The sequence below is a fragment of the Contarinia nasturtii genome, unplaced genomic scaffold, assembly GCF_009176525.2.
Source record: "Contarinia nasturtii isolate CC-2019 unplaced genomic scaffold, AAFC_CNas_1.1 Cnas_scaffold_1905, whole genome shotgun sequence".
NCBI classification, from domain to species: domain Eukaryota; kingdom Metazoa; phylum Arthropoda; class Insecta; order Diptera; family Cecidomyiidae; genus Contarinia; species Contarinia nasturtii.
This window is the reverse complement of record NW_022199235.1, coordinates 337,954-358,546: the sequence shown is the minus strand read 5'-3', so window position 1 is coordinate 358,546 and position 20,593 is coordinate 337,954. Positions and strand designations below refer to the sequence as shown.

At 35.2% G+C, this 20,593-nt stretch overlaps 1 protein-coding gene across 1 annotated transcript; it reads left to right on the top strand.

Annotated features, from left to right (window-relative positions):
• The first annotated feature begins 1,778 nt into the window (after positions 1 to 1,778).
• Positions 1,779 to 2,974, top strand: LOC116347447 (zinc finger protein OZF-like). The gene has a single exon (XM_031778025.1). It carries the CDS (start codon positions 1,823 to 1,825, stop codon positions 2,972 to 2,974), a length of 1,152 nt encoding a protein of 383 aa, XP_031633885.1. The 5' UTR covers positions 1,779 to 1,822.
• Positions 2,975 to 20,593: the final 17,619 nt, after the last annotated feature.

Genomic DNA, 20,593 nt, shown 5'->3' with positions numbered 1-20,593 from the left:
CGGTAAATGAGGTCAGAAATCATGGTCCATCATGGTCCAAATTCATTCAACACGGTAAATGAGGTCAGGAATCATGGTCCATCATGGTCTAACACCATTTAACACGGTAAATGAGGTCAGAATCATGATCCATCATGGTCCAAATCCATTTAACACGGTTGTTGTGGTCGGCCATCACGGTCCATCATGGTCCAACACCATTTAACACGGTAAATGTGGTCGGACATCATGGTCCATCATGTTCTCAAAAAAAAAAAAAAAATATTTTTATCAAAAAAAAGCATTTTTTTACACTTTCGGGAGGTTGCTATTAGAATGATTAGTTTTTTATGATTGTTTATTTTGGATTTAGTTTTCAACATTCGAGGTTAATTCAATTGTACCAAAATTGAACGATTTTCGACGCTGGAAGCCCATGTTAAGAAATAAGGTCGGACATCATGGTCCATAACTTGAATTTGAAATTAATATTGAATGAACAACATTTTATAAAGTCAAAATTTATAGAAATAGTAATTTCAGAGATAGGAATTACAATAAAATGTCTAGCCGAGCGAGCGGAGCGAGCGTGCCGTAGCGAGCGAAGCGAGCGGAGGCCGGCTAGTCAATTAATAAATGTGAAATTTAAGAATCGATCCGTTGTCAGAACATTTTTATTTGAACCATTTAAAACATCCAAGAATTCCTTTCAATCAAAATACATTTAAAATGGAATGAATATTTCTTTTGCATTATTGTAGCTCCAAAACCATTTTCATTTGAAAATTGTTGAATTCATTGGCAATTGACGTCGACCACCTTCAATTCGAACCATTGGAATTGCCAACCTTATCGAAGCAAATTAGTACGCGTCATTTTGCATGGTGCCAATAAATGAATGCCAATAAATGCGCACACTGCAAGCAGACGAGTCATAAGCCAGCAATCATTGGGAGGAGCAACACGTGTGTCATACTGACTAAGGAATTGTTCTCGATTTGTCCACAAATGAATTCAATATTCCAAAGGTGAGTGTTTTTAATTTTGATTATCAATGCCTCTAATGTTTTCGCGATAAAGAGAATTTGAGTAATTAATAGAAATAGCAAAATAAATAAAATTAGTTGTGGACTGTGATGGAACATTACGATATGAAATATTTTTGTGCAACTTATTCTCAATGAAAGAACTAAAAAACATTTGGAATTCATTTTAGTTCAGTTGATTTTCTTCTTCTTTGAATATATTTAATCACAATTTATTCAGACTTTGTGCACAGCATTTCTGTTCCATTCTTTTTCTTGGAAAATTTGATGACGTCATTTGCACAGGAAACGTTAGATTAGTTTCACCACATTCCGCTAGATTGGGGAAAGTATTATATTGTCATTGTGACAATTACGGTGTCACAAGTTTCTGACATTGAATTTCTGACCGAAAGAAAAAAATAAATTCAGAAAACTGGTAATTTCAGAAAGAATAATATACATTTCCAACAGCAAAATATTTTAATTGGATTTTCTTTTGTTTTGTTTTATTTTTTTCGCGTAATTGAAGAAGACGGCAATGAATCCATTCCCAAGCAAAGGTACTTTGGATGGAAAGGTTAAACGTAGATGCAAGCGCAAACGAAGCACTCGAAAAGTCGAAATGAAGGAAGAAATCATTGTCAAAGAGGAGCCAAGAGACGGCGCTGAATTGATTCATTATTCGCCACCACTACCATCACCGATTGGCGCGACTCAATGTACGATCAAATCGGAGAGCGAGAGCGATAGTGATGTGTGTAGCAAATACGATCTTGATTGTGCGAAGAAAGAAATCAAGAGTGAAGACGAAGAAGATGAGTACGAAGAAAAGTTGCTGTTCATCGTCACCAAATGATGGTTCACATCAACGCAAAGGCAATGATCGATATGATGGAAATCGATTTCATCCAGAACAAAACGAGTTGAATGGCGAAGGACAAAGTGGACGCAGTTCCAAGGGAAAGAAACAGAGAGGATCAAAGAAGGAAAGTAAATCAAAAGGTGCAAAGAAATCAGCTGAAAAGAAGGAGAAGAAACATAAATGTCATATGTGTAATTATGCCGCATCACACAGATCGACTCTCATTGCACATATCCGAATCCACACCGGGGAAAAGCCTTTCGTATGCGAAATATGTTCGAAGGCTTTTACACAAAAATGTTGTTTGAATCGACACAAGAAAGTTCATGCTACCGAATTTCCATTCCATTGTCCAAAGTGTCGTCGTGGATTCAAACAAGAAGTCGAAAAGATCGAACACGATAATCAATGCCAACAACATCAATACCAATGCGTTGTATGCAAATACACCACTGATCAATTGTCAGATTTCAAGAAACACATGCTAATCCATAGTGATGTGAAGCCTTTCCAATGTCGCGTTTGTTCAAAAACATTTGCACAAAAATATAATCTTTGCCAACATTTGCGCACTCACACTGAAGAACTACCGTTTGCCTGCTCAAAATGTGGACAACGATTTGCTGACGAAAACGACAAACAATCGCATGAGGATCCTTGCAAACGTCAACGATTCGAATGTCATCTCTGCCCATTCAAATGTTTCGAAAATCGTCGTTTGAAATATCACAGGCACTCAAAGCACACAGTTCACAAGCCATTCCAATGTTCTGTTTGTGGGCAAAAATGTATTCACAAAGGTGATCTCAACAAACATCTGGCTACTCATGCCAAACCGCGTCCAATTCGTTGCATCAAATGTTATCGTCGATTTGCAAACGAAGGCGATAAGAATACACATGAACAGCACTGCAAACGTCGTCATTATGAATGTTACATCTGCAAAGTATTAATGCAACATTCAATACAACTAAGAAGCCACATTAGAAATCATCATACCGGCGAGAAGCCATTTTCATGCAAATTGTGCGATGCCCGCTTTTCACTACAAAGCAGCGCCAATCGTCACATGAAGAATGTTCATCGTTCGAATCAGCAAATCTAAAAACACAAATCAATCAAAACTCCATATTCGAATGTATTGCAATAGTTTTATTGTCTGATGAAAATTATTGTCACTCTGAATTTTATTCAACACTTTATTCCACAATTACTACTTGAAGTCTACTTCATCAAATCATTGTCTCATTCAATTTGAATTCACAAATGTTGTTACAATTTAAATCTTAAAATTTATCTCAAATAAACCAATATTCTATATTAATCGCTTTTCTCATTATTTCAATCGTAATTCTTATCAATTTTATTTTCAAATAAATTTTCATGCTTGAATGACGTGAATTCAATGACGACCACCTTCATCTCGAACCATTGGAATTGCCAACATCAGCGAAGCAAATTAGTACACGTCATTTTGCATAATACCAATAAATTAATGTCAATTTATTGCACACACTGAAAGCATAAGAGTCAAAAGCAAGCAGCTATTGGAGGGAGTAACACGTGTGTCATACTGACTAAGGAATTGTTCACAATTTTCCACAAATAAATTCAATACATATCTCAAAAGTGAGTGTTTTAATATTTTACTGTCATTGCCTTCAATATTTTCGCGACGAAGAGAATTTGAGGAATTAATTACAATTGAAATGAGAATGACTAGAATTTGTTGGCGCAACATTGCCATATGAATTATAGGTTATGTAATATTTTTGTGCAATACATTCCTAATGAGTAATGAAACAATTAAAAAAAGTTTGAAATCCACGGTGGTTTATTTATTTATCACATTTATTCAATCGAAATCAATTCAGATTTTGTCCAGAAAATGTTGGCTCTGTTCAATTTTATTTCTGGAAAATTCGATGGCGTCACATTTACATAAGATTAGTATCACCATATTCCGATAGATTGACGGGTGTAATGCTTTCGTTGTAACAATTATGGTGTCACATATCACGATGACTGTAATGTTATTGTTGTTGTCGAACCTCCATTGGCACCATTCAATGTTTTAGACATAGAAGTGCTATAACACTTGACATTTACTTCTATCGACTCAATTTTGATTGTAAATCACAGACAAATTATTATTTATTCATAGTCATTTCGGTGCGCCAAGCAATTCAACTAAAAAGCCACATGCGGAATCATCATACCGGCGAGAAGCCATTTGCATGCAAATTTTGCGATGCCCGCTTTTCACTACAAAGCAGCGCCAATCGTCACATGAAGAATGTTCATCGCCAAAAGAAGTGAAGATCGATCATTCTTCTCCGTTCAACATTCACAACAAAAGATATTTATGGTAAATTCCACATACTTTTCTTTCTTTTCATTCAAATTATATTGTTCCTTGAACATATTAATTAAATTCGTAATTTTCAAATCTAAACAAAAACCAATCGCTAACTGAATTCAACGATTTTGATGAAAGAATTAATTTTTTTTACTACAACTGATATAAAATTAATTTGAAATAATTAAATAAATTCTAAAAAAAAACGAAGTCATTGATGGCGACCAACTTCTCTATCGATATTTAACATATAAGTTGACATTAGAATTAAGAAAAATGTTAAAATCGGTTTTAAATAAAAGAAACAAAAAGTAAACATGTGAATCGTTTATTATTTCTCAAAAAAAAGTCACAATTTTCCACAGTGAATCTTTTATTGTTTTCGCACTGCCGTTCGTATACCAATTTTGTTATCACAGTTGATTCTTAAATATATCTCGGTTGTAGTGCAAAGCCCATAAATGCTGAATATGGCCAAACTCGATTGCCATGTAATGTACGTACCATTATCCAACAATTATTATTATTGCCATTTATTATTGCGTTGTAATTTTTGTACCACAGTGTATGTGCCGCGGCTTATTGTTCCGCTTCCTTCTCACGAGAGAAATTAATCGACATATCCGTGTAATTCAAACGAAATACATTAAAAAATAACGGCAACGCAAGACATGTTCCAAATCCGGATAAAAGAATTGATTTTTGTGCTCTTCGATGATTCAGCCAATTTCGCATAAAAAAATATGTTTTATTTAAACCAATATTTATTATTAAAATGATGGCATTTCTTTTGTATGTTTGCGTTTTTTCATCCCTCTTTCATCGATTTACAGGATTTGGTAAAACCGATTTCATTGCCAATTTTCCGATGAGTTTTTTCCCGCTCGATTGTTTTTCTTCATCGCATCCCATTGTTTCGTTGGTAATTTATTTGAAGATTGTTTTTAATATTGAAAATAAATTGTTTGCAAGAAAAATAAGCGCATCACTTGTTGTGCTGCTAAAGAAAATCTTGATATTCTCGGCTCGAGGATAATTTTTATTAGTCTAAATGTATTCCGCCTCCGCAGTCGTTTTTCTTAACCACTAATCCGATTGAGGTTTGCAAACTCCTTCGTCAGATTTCATCTGTGTGAACGAAACAATCTTCAGCACATAAAAATCAAAATTATTTAATAAATATTTTTCTTCCACTTTAAAGACACTTACAGTTCTGAGCCACATGTTTGACAGTCAGGTTTGTACCTAGATGTTTGCGGAAAAGTAAAATGCCGGAAAATATGTTGATAGAGATAAATTCTTAGGTTTGATGTTCCTTTCATAGCTCGTATTAGAAAATAATGAATCGAACCTTACATTCATATTGGTTTGTTCGGAAAAAAAATACTAACACATTTAGCCAAAAAGTAAAAAATAGCCATGGCGAAAGAAACTCAATTTTGTCACAATCTAAGAAAAAAGTGTGTAGAGACGTAAAAGACCAGTTTCAACTGAGAATGCTTTGATTGAAATTATAATTTCGAACGAAAACAATCGAAACTCATTTGAAAGTACGGTCAAAAATACTGAAATGATTTCGAAAATCTTACACAAATGGCTTCATTTTTTCTCATTTTTATCCAGTTCGGGTCATCTGAATGAAACGCAGCCCGTATTTACATTGAGCAAGTACTCAACGAGCACTTACTAACTCTTAAGCAATTTCCACACACAAAAAATGGAAAGAAAAATCTTATCAACCGATTCATATGTCGTCATTCTCCGTGAATTTCCGCAGCAAGTCAGCAGAAGAAGAAAAAGAAAATCGTAAACATGGAAAATTCTATTGAATGTTCGCATCTGTTTGCATTATTTAAAAGCATCGATTTATCGTTTAAATCTTTCATATATGAATGGAATGTGTATGTGTTGTAATCCGGTGCTTAAAATCGTTCGCAAACAAATATTATTTAAAACGAAAAAAAGAGCTTCGGTTTGACATTCAATTTAATCATTTTGCTTGCGAATGGAACATTTGTGCGAGCGGCTTAAATCGCATTTCCGAATTCGCAGATTCCAAATAATAATGTGTGTTCTTAACTGCGTATGATTTTCAATATGCCTCTCGAATGTGAAATGGTTCCAACATTTTCTCTCTCTCTCTATCTCTCTCTCTCTCTCTCTCTCTCTCTCTCTCTCTCTCTCTCTCTTTCTTCATCGTAACGCATTATTTTAATCAATAGTCAAAATACGTGGTTGATCTGAAGTGATGCAGATGTTAACGATGGTATCGCTGGGGGAACGTGTGAACATCTAAAAGAAAACATATATTGAATATCGCTTCACACACAAAAATGAGCATGAACAATGCATCGCCAAAGAAAGTGAAGCGAAAAAAAAACAGCAGCGCGAATGAGAAAAAAATGCAATTTAAATATTTAATTTAATCTCTAATCGAAGCAGTCCCTGATGAAAAGTATGCATGTGCTCATCTATTGTAAAGAGCTCGACATTATAATAAAATGAACGAAGATGGAGAGGCGCGCGCTCGAGATCCACCTCAGAGAACAGTCAAGTATGCAATGGCATCGATTAAATGTCTCCCCGGTGATATTTTACCCCCATTCTCATTCACAGTAGTTCATGAGAAAGAAATGAGCATCGTGCCGACCCAAACGAACAACGAAACTTGGTGCGGAACGTAAACGATTTGCAATCGTATTATATTTATTATAATATGTGAAGTTTTTTTCTCTTCTTCTTCTCTCTTTTCCATTGAATGGATTGCCGCTGCTACATTTTCAGTGTTCGTTTTTTTTTTGCATTTCACTTTAAGAAAATCGACGGCATAACCAAAATCCATTTAATCGCATAACGTGTTTCATTCGAATTTCAAGTTCACCATGTTGAAATGGTTACCGTTTTATGTTCATACATATGAGTGAATGTGTGCTCGGTCTCGCTCGATGTGTGTTTTCTTTATGAAATATTTTTAGTACCCAGATGAGTCGAAGTAGACACATATATATCGGAATATTTGCACGCGTGTAAAAATGGCTTAACGACCGAAATGTGCGGCGTATGTTATGAGGGCTGTTTTTGGATGCTCCTTTACTGCTGCCGCTGCTGCTATTGTTGCTGCTGTCGCGGTCGTTGTTGTTGTATAGACATAAACAGTCGAAATGTTTGTCGAATTATTTTAACGAGTTCTCGGATTGCCATAGCCCGTTTCCATACACTCTGGCTCTTCCATTCTTTTTTCCACACAAATTTGACGGTGTTCTTTTTTCTTCACTTTCGTTCGAAACGGATTGTTTGTCTTTTTGTTTCGTAAACGTCAACATCTTCAAGCCCGCCAATTTACATACAAAATATTTTGGCTGTTTAAAGAAACAACAAAGAAAAGAAAATCTATAAAATCTGTTACTGTCGTTTTAACATGCAGATTCATTCGTCGTTTGCTTTATACCGAGAACCATGCGTAAATTTTCATTCACATTCGTTGCCAATGTGAAGGAAATATGCCGAGATGAAAGAAATACACAGTGAATTAGAAAGCGAGAAATACGCAGCGAATTAGAAGGGAGAGTGCACAATTTCCAAGAACGAATTATTGCATAAATACATTGAATTTCACATGTTCCCAAAAAAAAAAAGTATACATTTGTCTAACACATTGTGTGGAAATAAAGATTCGCTCGGCACCCAAAATGCCCGAATAAATTTATTGCACACACGTTCATATTTCACCCAAACGATGTTTCCGCTTATAAAATTTTCGACGAAAACGACAATGAAGAAAACGTAACAAGAGTTTTGTGTATGTGCTCTTGCCAACCATGAAAGAAATGAACGGCGTATTACGCCGTGTCCCATTGGTGTCGTTATCATCTCTTTTCCTTTTATTCATTTTCTTTGCACGACCCTGCAACTGTGAACAAAGATCAGCGGTAAATTGTGCCAAAATTGACCCTTTTTCCACACACACACACTCGATACGGCTCATACAAGACAAATCAACGGTTAAATACCCACCATGTTGCAAACTCACTCTCGCACACACGCACGGCAATCAATACCGAAATACGTCTACGCATTGATTTATTTTGGCGCTACTCAAAATGAATGAGCTACAAGTAGACGACATTAAAAGGTGAACATCACTAACAACTACCCCTACAATCACAAACGATGCCACTTGCATCAACCGGAACAAATATCGATTTTTAACGGTGTTTTTTGCCATTTTCTGCAACTTTGAAAAATGATTCTGTTCAGTGATATGCATTTCGGAGAGAAAAAGGGAGATTCGGAAGAAAATGTAACAAATTTGATAGGGAAACATCTTGAAAAATGTGACGAATTTGCGAAAGAAGAAAAAAACGATAAGAGACACTAGATTTGATGGAAAATCTACATTTTCCAGAAAAATACATCGCATTTTTAATTTCATTCCAATGAAAAAGAAGATTTGGATGAAAATGTCGTTTTTTGATGTAACTGATCTGATAAATGCACCGTTTGTTTAAATCGTCGCTTGCTAAATCGATTCGCGTGCAAAATTTTTCGTTTTTGTACCATATTCTTCTCTTGGTTCTATTGAAAATCGACAGTATGTTTTCATAATTACATGTTACATGTTGACCTCGATTTCAAATCTAAGCTTCGGCAAAAACCAATTGATTTCAGATTATTCTCATTAATTTTGAAACGGATTGACCGAATTTACTGACGTTCGATATATGCGTGCGTATCATATGAGAGGGAGAGAGAGAGAAAGTGGACACACCATAAACAGTGAGACACACACACAGGGAGAGAGCGAGAGAGGGCAGAGGGGAAAAAAGAGAGATAGAAAAAAGAAAGAAAGTTAAATAGAGTGACTAAGAAAGTGTGTAAACGAATGAGCATGAATGTGAGTGTAAATGTAAGTTTACAAAGTTTGCGATTTATTTGCAAGTATGTCAATGTTTGCCTCATCTAACAATAGCGTTTGTGATTTTTTCTCTCATTTTATGTTTGTACAATTTGAAGGCGCTGTTTTCTGTCTCCCATAAATACTAATTAAACCATCAATTATTCGTAATGTTTTCGTATGTGCGTCACCGCGTTTCAATGTAATGCTCGAAATTCGTTGTTATATTGGTTGTGTTCCTATCAGAGTGGGTAATTTTTCGGATGTTATCATTATTTATTAAAGAAACCAATCGAAATGGACGGCTGTAGCAGGCATAAACGGATCTCATGAATAGTAGATTAACATGTAAAATTGATTATCTGTGGATTATAGCAGATTAGGTAGATAAATATAAATATCCACACCGAAAACTGGTTGGAATTGAAAATTTTTCGTTCCATACCGTCTTCGTCGCCGTAAAATCGAGTACAAGTCTTACGGTTTAATCACAATAAGTGACATCGAATGAATAATTTTTTGTTATTTTTTTCTACAAAATCGTCTTCTGTCGTTTTATAGCGCGCACGCAATGTAAGGCGAACGATGAAAATGAAGTTTTATTTGTCGTCGTCGATGGCACGCATGCTACACATAATTTTGGTCTTTTCGTGTGCAAAAGCCCAAAAATCCGAAAACGTTTCATTTGTAATTTATCTTTATTGTTGCAAACATTGAGCAGAGCACAGCCTAATAATGAATCATGTCACTGAATTGTTAATCGCATGTCAAGCAAAATGCACGCAATAATACAAAACACAAAAAACAAACCGAAACCATTGTTTGGCCACTTGATGAAAAGAAGATGCAGTGAATCGCTTAAGATTGCGCGACGAATCGAAAATGTGAGAATTGTTTGGGATTTTTTGGTGGAAAGTGTGGATTGAGCGGCGGCAATTCCCATGAATTAATCAGAACAGTAATAAAAATTAGGACTACTAGTCTATGATTGAAATCATGATGTGTGTTGGCAGCACCACACAGAATAAACTATTCGTGAAGCCAACCGGCAATAACTCGAAATAGTCGTGAGCAATGTGACTTATATATTTATTGGCATCATAATTTTGTGAATGGCTTTTTATGGGCTTATTTTTATGAGCACCAGAAAAAAAATTCATGCATGTATGAATACGCACACAATCATAAGAATACTTAACGAAGCAGAATCACTTGTGAACTGAAATAACAAGCATTTTATGCGACTTTATGATAATGAATTTCGGTGGCATATACAACGCACACTAGGGTGTTTCCACATGGAAAATATCAAAAAGTGGCTAGCATCATTTTGAAGAGCGTAAAATTCTGTATAAGATCATTTGATTTTCGATGCTGATTGGTCGCCGATGTCACTTCCTGGACTAAAAACACATTTGTGAATTGATTTCATGTCGCATTCACGCCAGAATCTGTAATTAATGAAATTTTAAGATTGAACAAAATTAAAAACATGAAAAATAATTTTAATATCAATATTATTGCTTAAATATTTAAAAAGTAACACAAAAACTAAAAATTTTACCACAATAAACCAAAACAATGCAAAATTGCCAATTCATTTGACACATAACCTGTCATTTGTCATGCGTGAGCAAATCACGCTTCAAATGTCATTCTGTCAAATGAATTGGCGAATTTGCATTGTTTTGGTTTATTGTGGTAAAATTGTGAGTTTTTGTGTTACTTTTGTTAATATTTAGGCAATTATTTTGATATTAAAATTATTTTTCATGTTTTTAATTTTGTTCAATCTTATATTTTCATCAATTACAGATTTTGGCGTGAATGCGACATGAAATCAATCTACAAATGTGTTTTTAGTCCAGGAAGTGACATCGGCAACCAATCAGTATCAAAAATCAAATCATCTTATACAGAATTTAACGCTCTTCAAAATGATAATAGCCACTTTTTAATATTTTTCATGTGGAAACACCCTAACGCACACACATTTACATTGAATTCATCTTCAGGATGTTCGTTAATTAGCTGATATTTAATATACGAATGGGCAAAACGTACTGACATTGCATGCAATATTTTCTCAATGACGACGACTTTTCACTCGGCTTTGCAGTAGTTTCTTATCTTCAAACGATTTCTTCGAAAGAGGGTGAGAGAACGACATTTTTTTTCCTTCGAATTGATCGCTTGACAATATTCCATGCATCGTTGACGGTTCACATGGGCGCATTTAGGCGTAACAAAGTATCAAACTGACATGAAGAGATGAGACATCATATGTAAACGAAATGGTAGGTAGCAGCAAAGCATTTTTGCCACTGGGCTTTTTCGTCCCCCTTATGTGTTCAACACAAACAAATTGAAATGATTTTATTATCACAAAGCAAATTAATACAACACTCTGTCAGTGCACACAGGCGAGAGGGAGCCGGAAGAATACTTTTATTATTATTAGACAGTAGGATAATATCTTATGTCTAGAGTGCATATATGATACGATATTACCCAATTTTGTCAGAAGATTTTCCGGCTTTACTCTCAAAAGCAACGTTGCCCGCTCTTTTCTCGGTAACAAGAAACACTTTTTTATGGATAAATGACAAAATGAATTTACAAGTACTGTGTGTATACTGTAGTAGGCGTTATGTAAGTGCGCGTGGGAATGTTCAAGTGAAATGTGACTGAATTAAGTTGTTGTGAGACACAACAACACTTGGATAATTAAAAACGAGCACTTCATACATTTTGGCACGTTTTAGCGATTTTCACTAAAATTAAACAGTTTCAAAATGAGTAAATACATTTTGGCTCTGGAGCATGTCAAGAAACAACACAAGGGCGGGGCGGTCAATGAAATTTTCCAATGTTTTCTTGGCTTTTGTGCGTTTTTGTGTGGATATCTATAGATTGAACGCAATGATATTTTATACACGAGTGAGTTTGTTTACACTCGTGTTCATTTTGACTTAGACACTTTGCATTGACCCCAATTATTGATGAAAATCGAATTTAACGCCATTCTGCAGATACTAACTTATTTCTTCTGAATAAATTGTTCACCATATTTTATTGTCAATTAAACCTTCGATGGTTCGGCATGAAATTTTCTTAAATAAGAATCTCTGAGTACATAGTTTTGTGACAAGGATTTTTGGAATCATTTTATAGGACTCTCTATTTTTATTTATTCTTTATTTTGGAGAGAGAGAGAGAGAGAGTGAGAGAGAGATAGCGTATAAACAAAAAGAACGTTTAAATTTAAACAAAAATCTGATTTACGGTTGAGGTTTGTCGAACCGTTTGTTACGCTATCAACATCCAACTCAAGTCGCTCCTTTTAAATTCTCTTTTGTAAAAATAAGCGTATTTAACGAATTGAAACTGCGAAGAAAATACAACAAATTGAAATCCAAATCAATGATTTCCGTTGTACATTCATTTCAAACGAAAAATGCAAATAGCTTCCCTTGTGACTTCCATATTCCAATTGCAAAAAATCCATTGAATCTACCGAGTTTTTCTGTCTCGATCTTCGTTTGAAAACTTGAAATTTTGCAAAAGATCAAATCTGTCTACATTACTCTCTACCCATGTTCACTTTCATTCAAACCAACATATTACATGAGCAAAAAGCAAGGCAAAAAGTCAACCGTTTAACTTTTTTTTTGTGAAATAAATTTACTGCAAAGCAGTGATCGAAAACACTGTTTGCGCACAATTTTATGTTTGTGTATGCCATTGTGAATTGGCTTGATGAATACGGCAACCTGTCTATTGTGTTCATTTGAAAGTGGCTCTCTCATTTCCAGATGGGCAAATATTGTATTCGTGTGATATTTCCATCGAAACACGTTTCAATCCTTTCGAAATTATGTGCATGTCAACAATGTTGTTTGTGTTTAAATGCGACTTTTATGTGTCAAAGTTTTTCGTCTCGAAAGTTAAATAGAAAATAGGCAAAAGACGTTATCGTCTCTCCCTCTCTCTCTCTCTCTCTCTCTCTCTCGGGTAGAGAAAGAAAAAAATCGATGTGAACATTGACTGCGCGTTTCCATGGTTTTGACTGTCTGCCGACGCAGTTGAGTGAAAATTTATTGAAATTGCATGTCCATTTACACATGTATACTTTTTTCATCTGTTCGCCTTTTGTAGTGAGAAAGCAAAAAAGAAGTTGAAAAGTGATGCTTCCAATTGAAATACATTTTCACACAATAGAGAATCTAATTCCGACATGTGAGATGGCGAAAAAAAAATCGATAGAAAGAAGCCATATTTGTGTAAAATTGCAGGATAAACAACATGCAGTGAAAACGCAATATATCGACTGAAAAGTGTTGCCATGGCGTCTCTATGCGAAGTATTCACCGGTATCAATTGAGTTTCAACGAGTTGAAATTCAACTCAATTCAACTCTGCACAGCAGATGCCCCGAACGGACATTGTTTTGACTATGTCTTCGTCAAATGCAAGTTCATTAAATCGAAATGAAATGAGAATTTCAATTTCGTTTCGGTTGATCCGTCTTTAGAATGCAAATACACTTCAAGGTTCAAACGGTTTTTAAAGAGCACGTATCATATTACGGCAGAGCGAAAGAGATTGAAAGCGTCATTTATGCAGAACATGAAATCACCATCGTGTCATATCATTTTAATTGAAATGAATACAATATGAGCACTGATATATGGTCGACCAGATGCGCTCACGCTCTTGATTTCTATTGATTTCTTTCTGCATAAGCGCAATATGTTTTGCTCTCGAATGCAAAATAACAATAATTGGCAGCAACACATAGATGTAGATGAGAGAGAGAGATAGAGGGGGAAGACAGTTGTGAGACAGGTGTAACACACACTACATAAAAAAGCAAACATAAAACTGAAACAATGGTTATTATTGTTGTCGACATAGCTCGATATCTAATTTCAAATTTAGTGCACCTTGCATGCGAACAACGACAGCGTTTGCATTTTAAATATGGTTATTCGCTTGGATAACTGCAGTGACGGCATTTTTGAATGCGGCGAATAATTGAAAACAAGAGTGCATAATTAAAATGTGTAATATTTGTTCACTTTCTAAAAATGTGACATTCTTCCTTCAATTTCAGCTTTTATTTCGCCAACAATAGTTAATTGTTTGATTTTTGTTTCAGCCACAAAATGTTGCCTGCAATTTGATTTTGTTGATGGCATATGTTTCGCTGGAACTTCGACTCTGATAAATATTCAAAATAAACAAGGTTGCTCGCTCGCACTCTTCGCACACGAAAAAATACTATAACCTCAATATTTGGAAATCTTTCATAAATGATAGTTTATTCTCATTGTGAACGTATTTGGGATTTTGATTTGACTCACAATACATTTGTTTGCTACAGTTTATCCGAAATACGTTCAAAATGAGTAGTCATCGATTATGTCAGATATTTGCAAAGCACGACGACAATGACAGCTGGGCAACGTAGCAACTTCATTATGGTTGTCACTGCTTATGTTGGGTGGCACAAATTGGTACCATTTTTGATTTAGGCGATCGAAATTTGTGCCATTTTTTAGTTTCACTGGCAACCGCACCATGGCGCTACTGTCAACGTTGTGTGTACTAATAATTATATGCTGCTCCTAATGACATTTCCAGTGTAAATAAACTTCATTAGCTACTTTCGTAATTACTGTCTCCTGTCATACCTGTTACTGTTTTTAAAGCTCATCAGCCCTAATGAATCCTGGCGCTCATTAGCCCAATGCATTTTTTGTGTATAAAAACCGCTAACATTGCAAAAAGAATTCACTCGCAAATTTTAGTTTCATTAATTCATATCGTGCTTATCCGTGGAGAAATTTATTAAAGATCACAAGTAATTTCGCTTTTGTTTCGATTTCCAGTAAAAAAGTATCGAAATTGTCATCAGTACTGAACAAATTAAAAGAAACATCGTAAAAAATGAATCCAAAGTTTTTGTCGTCGATTGAAAAGCACCGAGAAGAGCCCAACAAACGAGGCCACCGAGGAAAAGAACTTGAGATCAACATCTTAGATTTGGGAAACGATTGTCTCGAGCATGTTTTCAAAAATCTGGACTTGAACGATTTATTAAATGTGAGTGATTCGTGCAAAGGTGTTAGGCAAGCTGTCACCTGGGCGTTCCTGAGCAAGTACAGAACTAAAAAAGTGGATATCTATAACGTTCATGTTAAACGTCCTGAAAAATTGTTTTCAACTAACTCGGATGAAATAGTGCTGCGTGACGTACAAACCAGCTTGAAGTTTATCCGTTGTTTCGGGGGCCTTATAACAGATTTGAAAATTAGCTATTTTAAAGAAAGCGGTAAGCATTGGACCACAATTGAAAAATATGTAAACGAATATTGTGCTGATTCATTGCATACGATGGAACTTTATGAATCCCCCTCATCAGCAATGAATAGCCTTCAAAAGCCGTTCGAAAACATTAAAATTCTTAGCTTTCGGGATGTCATTTTGAATTCAAATTTAACCGATTTCAATAAATGGTTTCCACAAATGCATTCGCTAATTTTTAACGGCTCCGAAACAATAATTCGTCGTTATCATTTTGGAAAACATTATCCGAATTTGAAACATTTGACAATCGGTTATCCCAAAGGAGATTACATTCCATCCCATCAAAGACATATTATAGAGATTGTCCGCGCGAATCCTCAATTACGGTGGGTATTCGAAAACATGAAAAGATAACAAAATCAAAAATGTCTTAACAGGACTCCACTATCAAACACAAAACATTCAAAATAAAACCATCGAATTTTTATTCATTTGTAAATCAGCAGAAAAGTTTCAGTTTAAACTTGATTCGGGAATAAACCGGAAAAATGCGGAAGGACAAATAGACAAAAAATTGCTGATTTCAACAGAATTCTTCTGTAAATTTACATTGAAAGCTAAGGACTAAGCACTCTTTTAAATAATAAAAAATTAAAACATTTCATTGGATTTTTTACGTTTATGCAAATTCAACAGATATTGATCATAACATACACTTTTGACAGATATTTCAGATAGATGTAGATAAAGAGTTTTTTGCAACTTGTCATTGAAAAAATAAATAAATAATAATATGAAAAAAATTTTTTTTTTAATTTTTAATAAAAATGTATTTTCTTTCCGTTTTTGAATAACATAAATCACTTTAAAGCGTGTTCAAACACCATGTGAAAACCACATGGGAATAGCATAACCTCATTTTCTAGAGCATTTGGAATATTGGTTATCGACTTAACGTGAAGATATCATCGCGAAACTTTGCACACGTGATCTACACAACAAATAGAAAAGATCCAGGTGGCGAATGAAGTTGAATTTCATAAAAGTGGTTTTCGCGGCCACTCTAGTACAGCAAACTATCGATTTCTTTGTATTTTCATGAATTTTCAAACAAAGGTCGCTATGACTTAAGTTCAAATTGGCTCTAGTACAACAAACTACCGAATGTATGTGTATTTTCATGAATTTTTTGACGAAAATCGAAATGGTTCGAATTCAAATCATATAATTTTGATTAAATTGGTTAATTTTTCTGCGGACCCCAGGGACTTTAAAATATTTCTTGAACTCCATTCGCAGCTTTACTGCTAATGTGCAACATATTGCCTAAGAAAATACGCAATTTGTTGCGTAAATATAACGAAAAATGTGCTGAAACATATTTGGACTAAAAAAAAAATAAAAAATAAACACCATCAAACCAATAGCTCTGCATTTCATGTTCCGGCTACATTTGCAAATTGAGTTAATTATGAAAACACATGTTCGTGCATGTCGTTCAACTCCTTGATCCGCTGTACTACACATAATATTCTAACGATGCACTTGCCACTCTTTTTCATTCCGATCCACGGTTCGTTGTTTTTTCTCTCTCTTTCTCCGCTTGTGCCCAACTCTCACATTCACATTATATTTCAATGAGTTTTTCTATGAGCTCATCACGCGTCGCAGCACGCAAATTATAAAATAACACTTGAAACGATGCTCTTGTACCGGTTTGACAATGCCAAATGGATTGTTATTATTTCGTTTGCATACACTTCAACAATGGGCAAAGCACCGACTCACACACATATTCCCGAGTAGTACATGGTTGCGAAAAATATTCAAGTGTTTGCGTACCGAAATTATGCCCAAAATGTCACACTGCTAGCGCCACGACGGAATTCAATGTAATCTACACTAAGTTGCCGCCAAATAGTGAAAAGACTTTTGCTCAGTTGCAACCAACAGACTAGAACTCCATAGTTGTCCGTAGTGGCGCTAGCAGTGCTACAGTTTTGCATTTTATACAGTCTCTTATGGAGCATAATTTCTGTGTGAGTGTTTGCTTTTCGACATATAGCGAGAGAGCGGAGACAACATTTTTGCTACAACCGTGCAATGATATGCACTGCAACGTCATTAACAACATTACAAATTGTAAACTTTTCACTTGGAACATTGTATGCAAGCTCACCTTTTTAACTCCCCGTCTCTCTCTCGGGCACTTATTCTATCTCACTCTCTCGTTCGCCTGCTAACGCATCATTTTGCGCTCATTTCGTTTCCGCCAAAGAATTTGTGTACGAACGTGTTCATATTTGAAAATGCACACAGCCACACACCGCATATATGCGATATAGACACGTCTCCCCGTAACTGCCATGAAAAATGGGCGACAGAATTTTTTTGGCTTTAGTCGTTTAACTTGGTTTTGATTGTTGTTTTCTTGAAGGCACTTTCTTGATTATTCTTCACGATGAGATTAAAGAGTTTAACTTCGTAGAACTGGCGTGCTTACTCAAACATCTAGGTCAACCAACGATGTTCTCTCTATCTCTATCTTTGTTTGCTGTAAGTTAGAATATACTCGAGTCGTGAAAGCACGCTTTTACTTTATTTTATGCAAAGTCAGACATGTCTTATGCTCTCACCCCCAATATCACCAATATTTCTTTTGTTGTAAAAATTTCACTTTTTCCATATTACTTTATGAATTTTTCATTGCATGTTTCGAATGCACTTATTTGTTTTCTTTCAACTTTACTGTGTGAGATGGGTTTCGATGAGATTGACAACAAGAAAAAATAAGACACGCCAAGCCAAAGATTTACTTTGTATACATAGCGAGAATAGATGAATATAAAAAAGTTGGATCATCACAAAAACTATCATGTTCAGACACAAACATTTCACTTGAAATATGTTTGCGGAAGAAATACGGAACATTTGCTTTCGAATCAATGAAATTTCATGATTTTTTTATCAAACCATTTTCTATACTATCAACGTTACCGTATGATGGATGATGCAGTTTTCGGAAAACTATTTTGGAGTCGGCGATTTTAAAAGGTTTTTAGTTGAGACAACAAAAGTGGGAAGTATGGCTAAGGTAAAGTATTAGAATCGGTCGAAAAATTAACACCCATCAAAAATGTGTTTTCTGGGTGTTTTTGGGGCCAGGGAACACGAATCTAGCGTGTTTTCGATGTCCGAATGTATGTGCGTACCCTGTACCCTGTACGCAAAAATTCAAACAAGAAAAGTAATTCAAAATCTGACTTCACAGGATGATTGGGGATGCCGAGGAATAGAAACCATTAGATTTTGAACGACTTTGGTTGATAGAGTGAAGTCATGTCTGGTGTGAGGCCCAGGGCCATCCATGGAAAAAATTCAATTTTTCTTCCGAAAGTGATATTTAATGTATTCTTAAACACTCAAAAATATGTATTGGGGGCTTTTTGGGTACGAGAAAACCGAATATGACGTTTGTTTTGCGATACAAATATATTTCGACACACTTTTCATACAAAAATTTCAAAAAATTTGGATTTTTGTATGAAAGCCATGCCTGTATGATATCGTAATGAGCTGAAACTTTGCACAGCTTATTTTTTTCACACAAAAATAATATTACGAGAGTTTGATGAAATTTCAATGCATAATAATGGTACCTCCCGTCTATCAAAAATTATTTGTATCGCAAAACTTATATCAGATTCAGTTTTCTCATGAATTCATATTTACGGTAAAAGATACGTAATAAATGCATGTTGTGGATCACAGTGCGGAAACGTTCATCTTACGGATGTAAGACATTTTATTTTGAAATTAATATCTCGACCAATTATACTTTCATTTTGAACAGATTTGATAAGCAAAAGTAAAAGCTATTCAAATAGTTTTCAGTCAAATGTGCAAATGACGAAGAGCGTTTCGAGTGATTTTTACTTCACGGCATTAATGGTTGAAATTCAAGATTCGCTTTTAAAAGCATTTTTAGCAATTGTCTTCTACAAAATGACCAAAATTATCAAGCATTCGACTCTTTTTAGTTGATTTGCAACCATCGAAAGTCTGGTGATTAATATTGTTTACGTATCGGCATTGGCCACCAAATGATCTGTCATCAACAGCCACACAGAAATTATGCTCCATAAGAGACTGTATAAAATGCAAAACTGTAGCACTGCTAGCGCCACTACGGACAACTATGGAGTTCTAGTCTGTTGGTTACGACTGAGCAAAAGTCTTTTCACTATTTGGCGGCAACTTAGTGTAGATTACATTGAATTCCGTCGTGGCGCTAGCAGTGTGACAGTTTGGGCATAATTTCGGTACGTCAACAGCTAAAATCTTTTCCGTAATAAAAGCGACCGGATCGTTGACTTTATATTCAATTGCAGCCGATGTACCTGATACTTCGCCACCACGGTCAACTGGATAAAGTTTCCCGATTTTATCGAGGGATAAATCAGCCGATTCCTTGGTAAATTCCCAACAATTTTGAAATATTCTAAAGATGGAGAGAAGCGCGTACATTGGTGCTCATAATTATTATAAGAAGAAAAACAGTCATGTTCACATATCATTATGGGATGCAATTATGCGTGCACTATTTATGAGATTAAGTTTCCGAAATGATTAACTGTCTCATTAACAATTCTTATTTTATGGCATTTTGGTGAGATAATCGATGGACAAATTTTGCGTACGACGGACAACGTACGACGTACGACGTGGAAGCGACCCACAACAACCATGCTCAAAACGGCCTGATTCGGGTTCTCTGACCTCAAAAACGTCCAGAAAACATGTTTTTGAGGTTTCGTAAATTTTGACCTATTGCAATACTTTCCCCTTTCACACTAGGTGTGTGCGGAAAAGTAAAAACAATATATAATTTAAAATATGACAAAAAGAACAATGGAGTGGCCTGTCAGAAATTGCTTTGAAAAAGACCAGACATATAATCATAGTTTCTGAAGTTGGCGATCCAAGGCGAGAATAATACCACATTTTTTTGAACATTTTATGTGTGAAAATGCCTTCAAAAATGGTAGATATAAAAAGATCCTATATTTTTTTGGCAAAAACACATTTCAATTATGTTCCACAAGAGAATATATAAAATGCAAAACTGTAGCACAGCTAGCGCCGCTACGGACAACTAT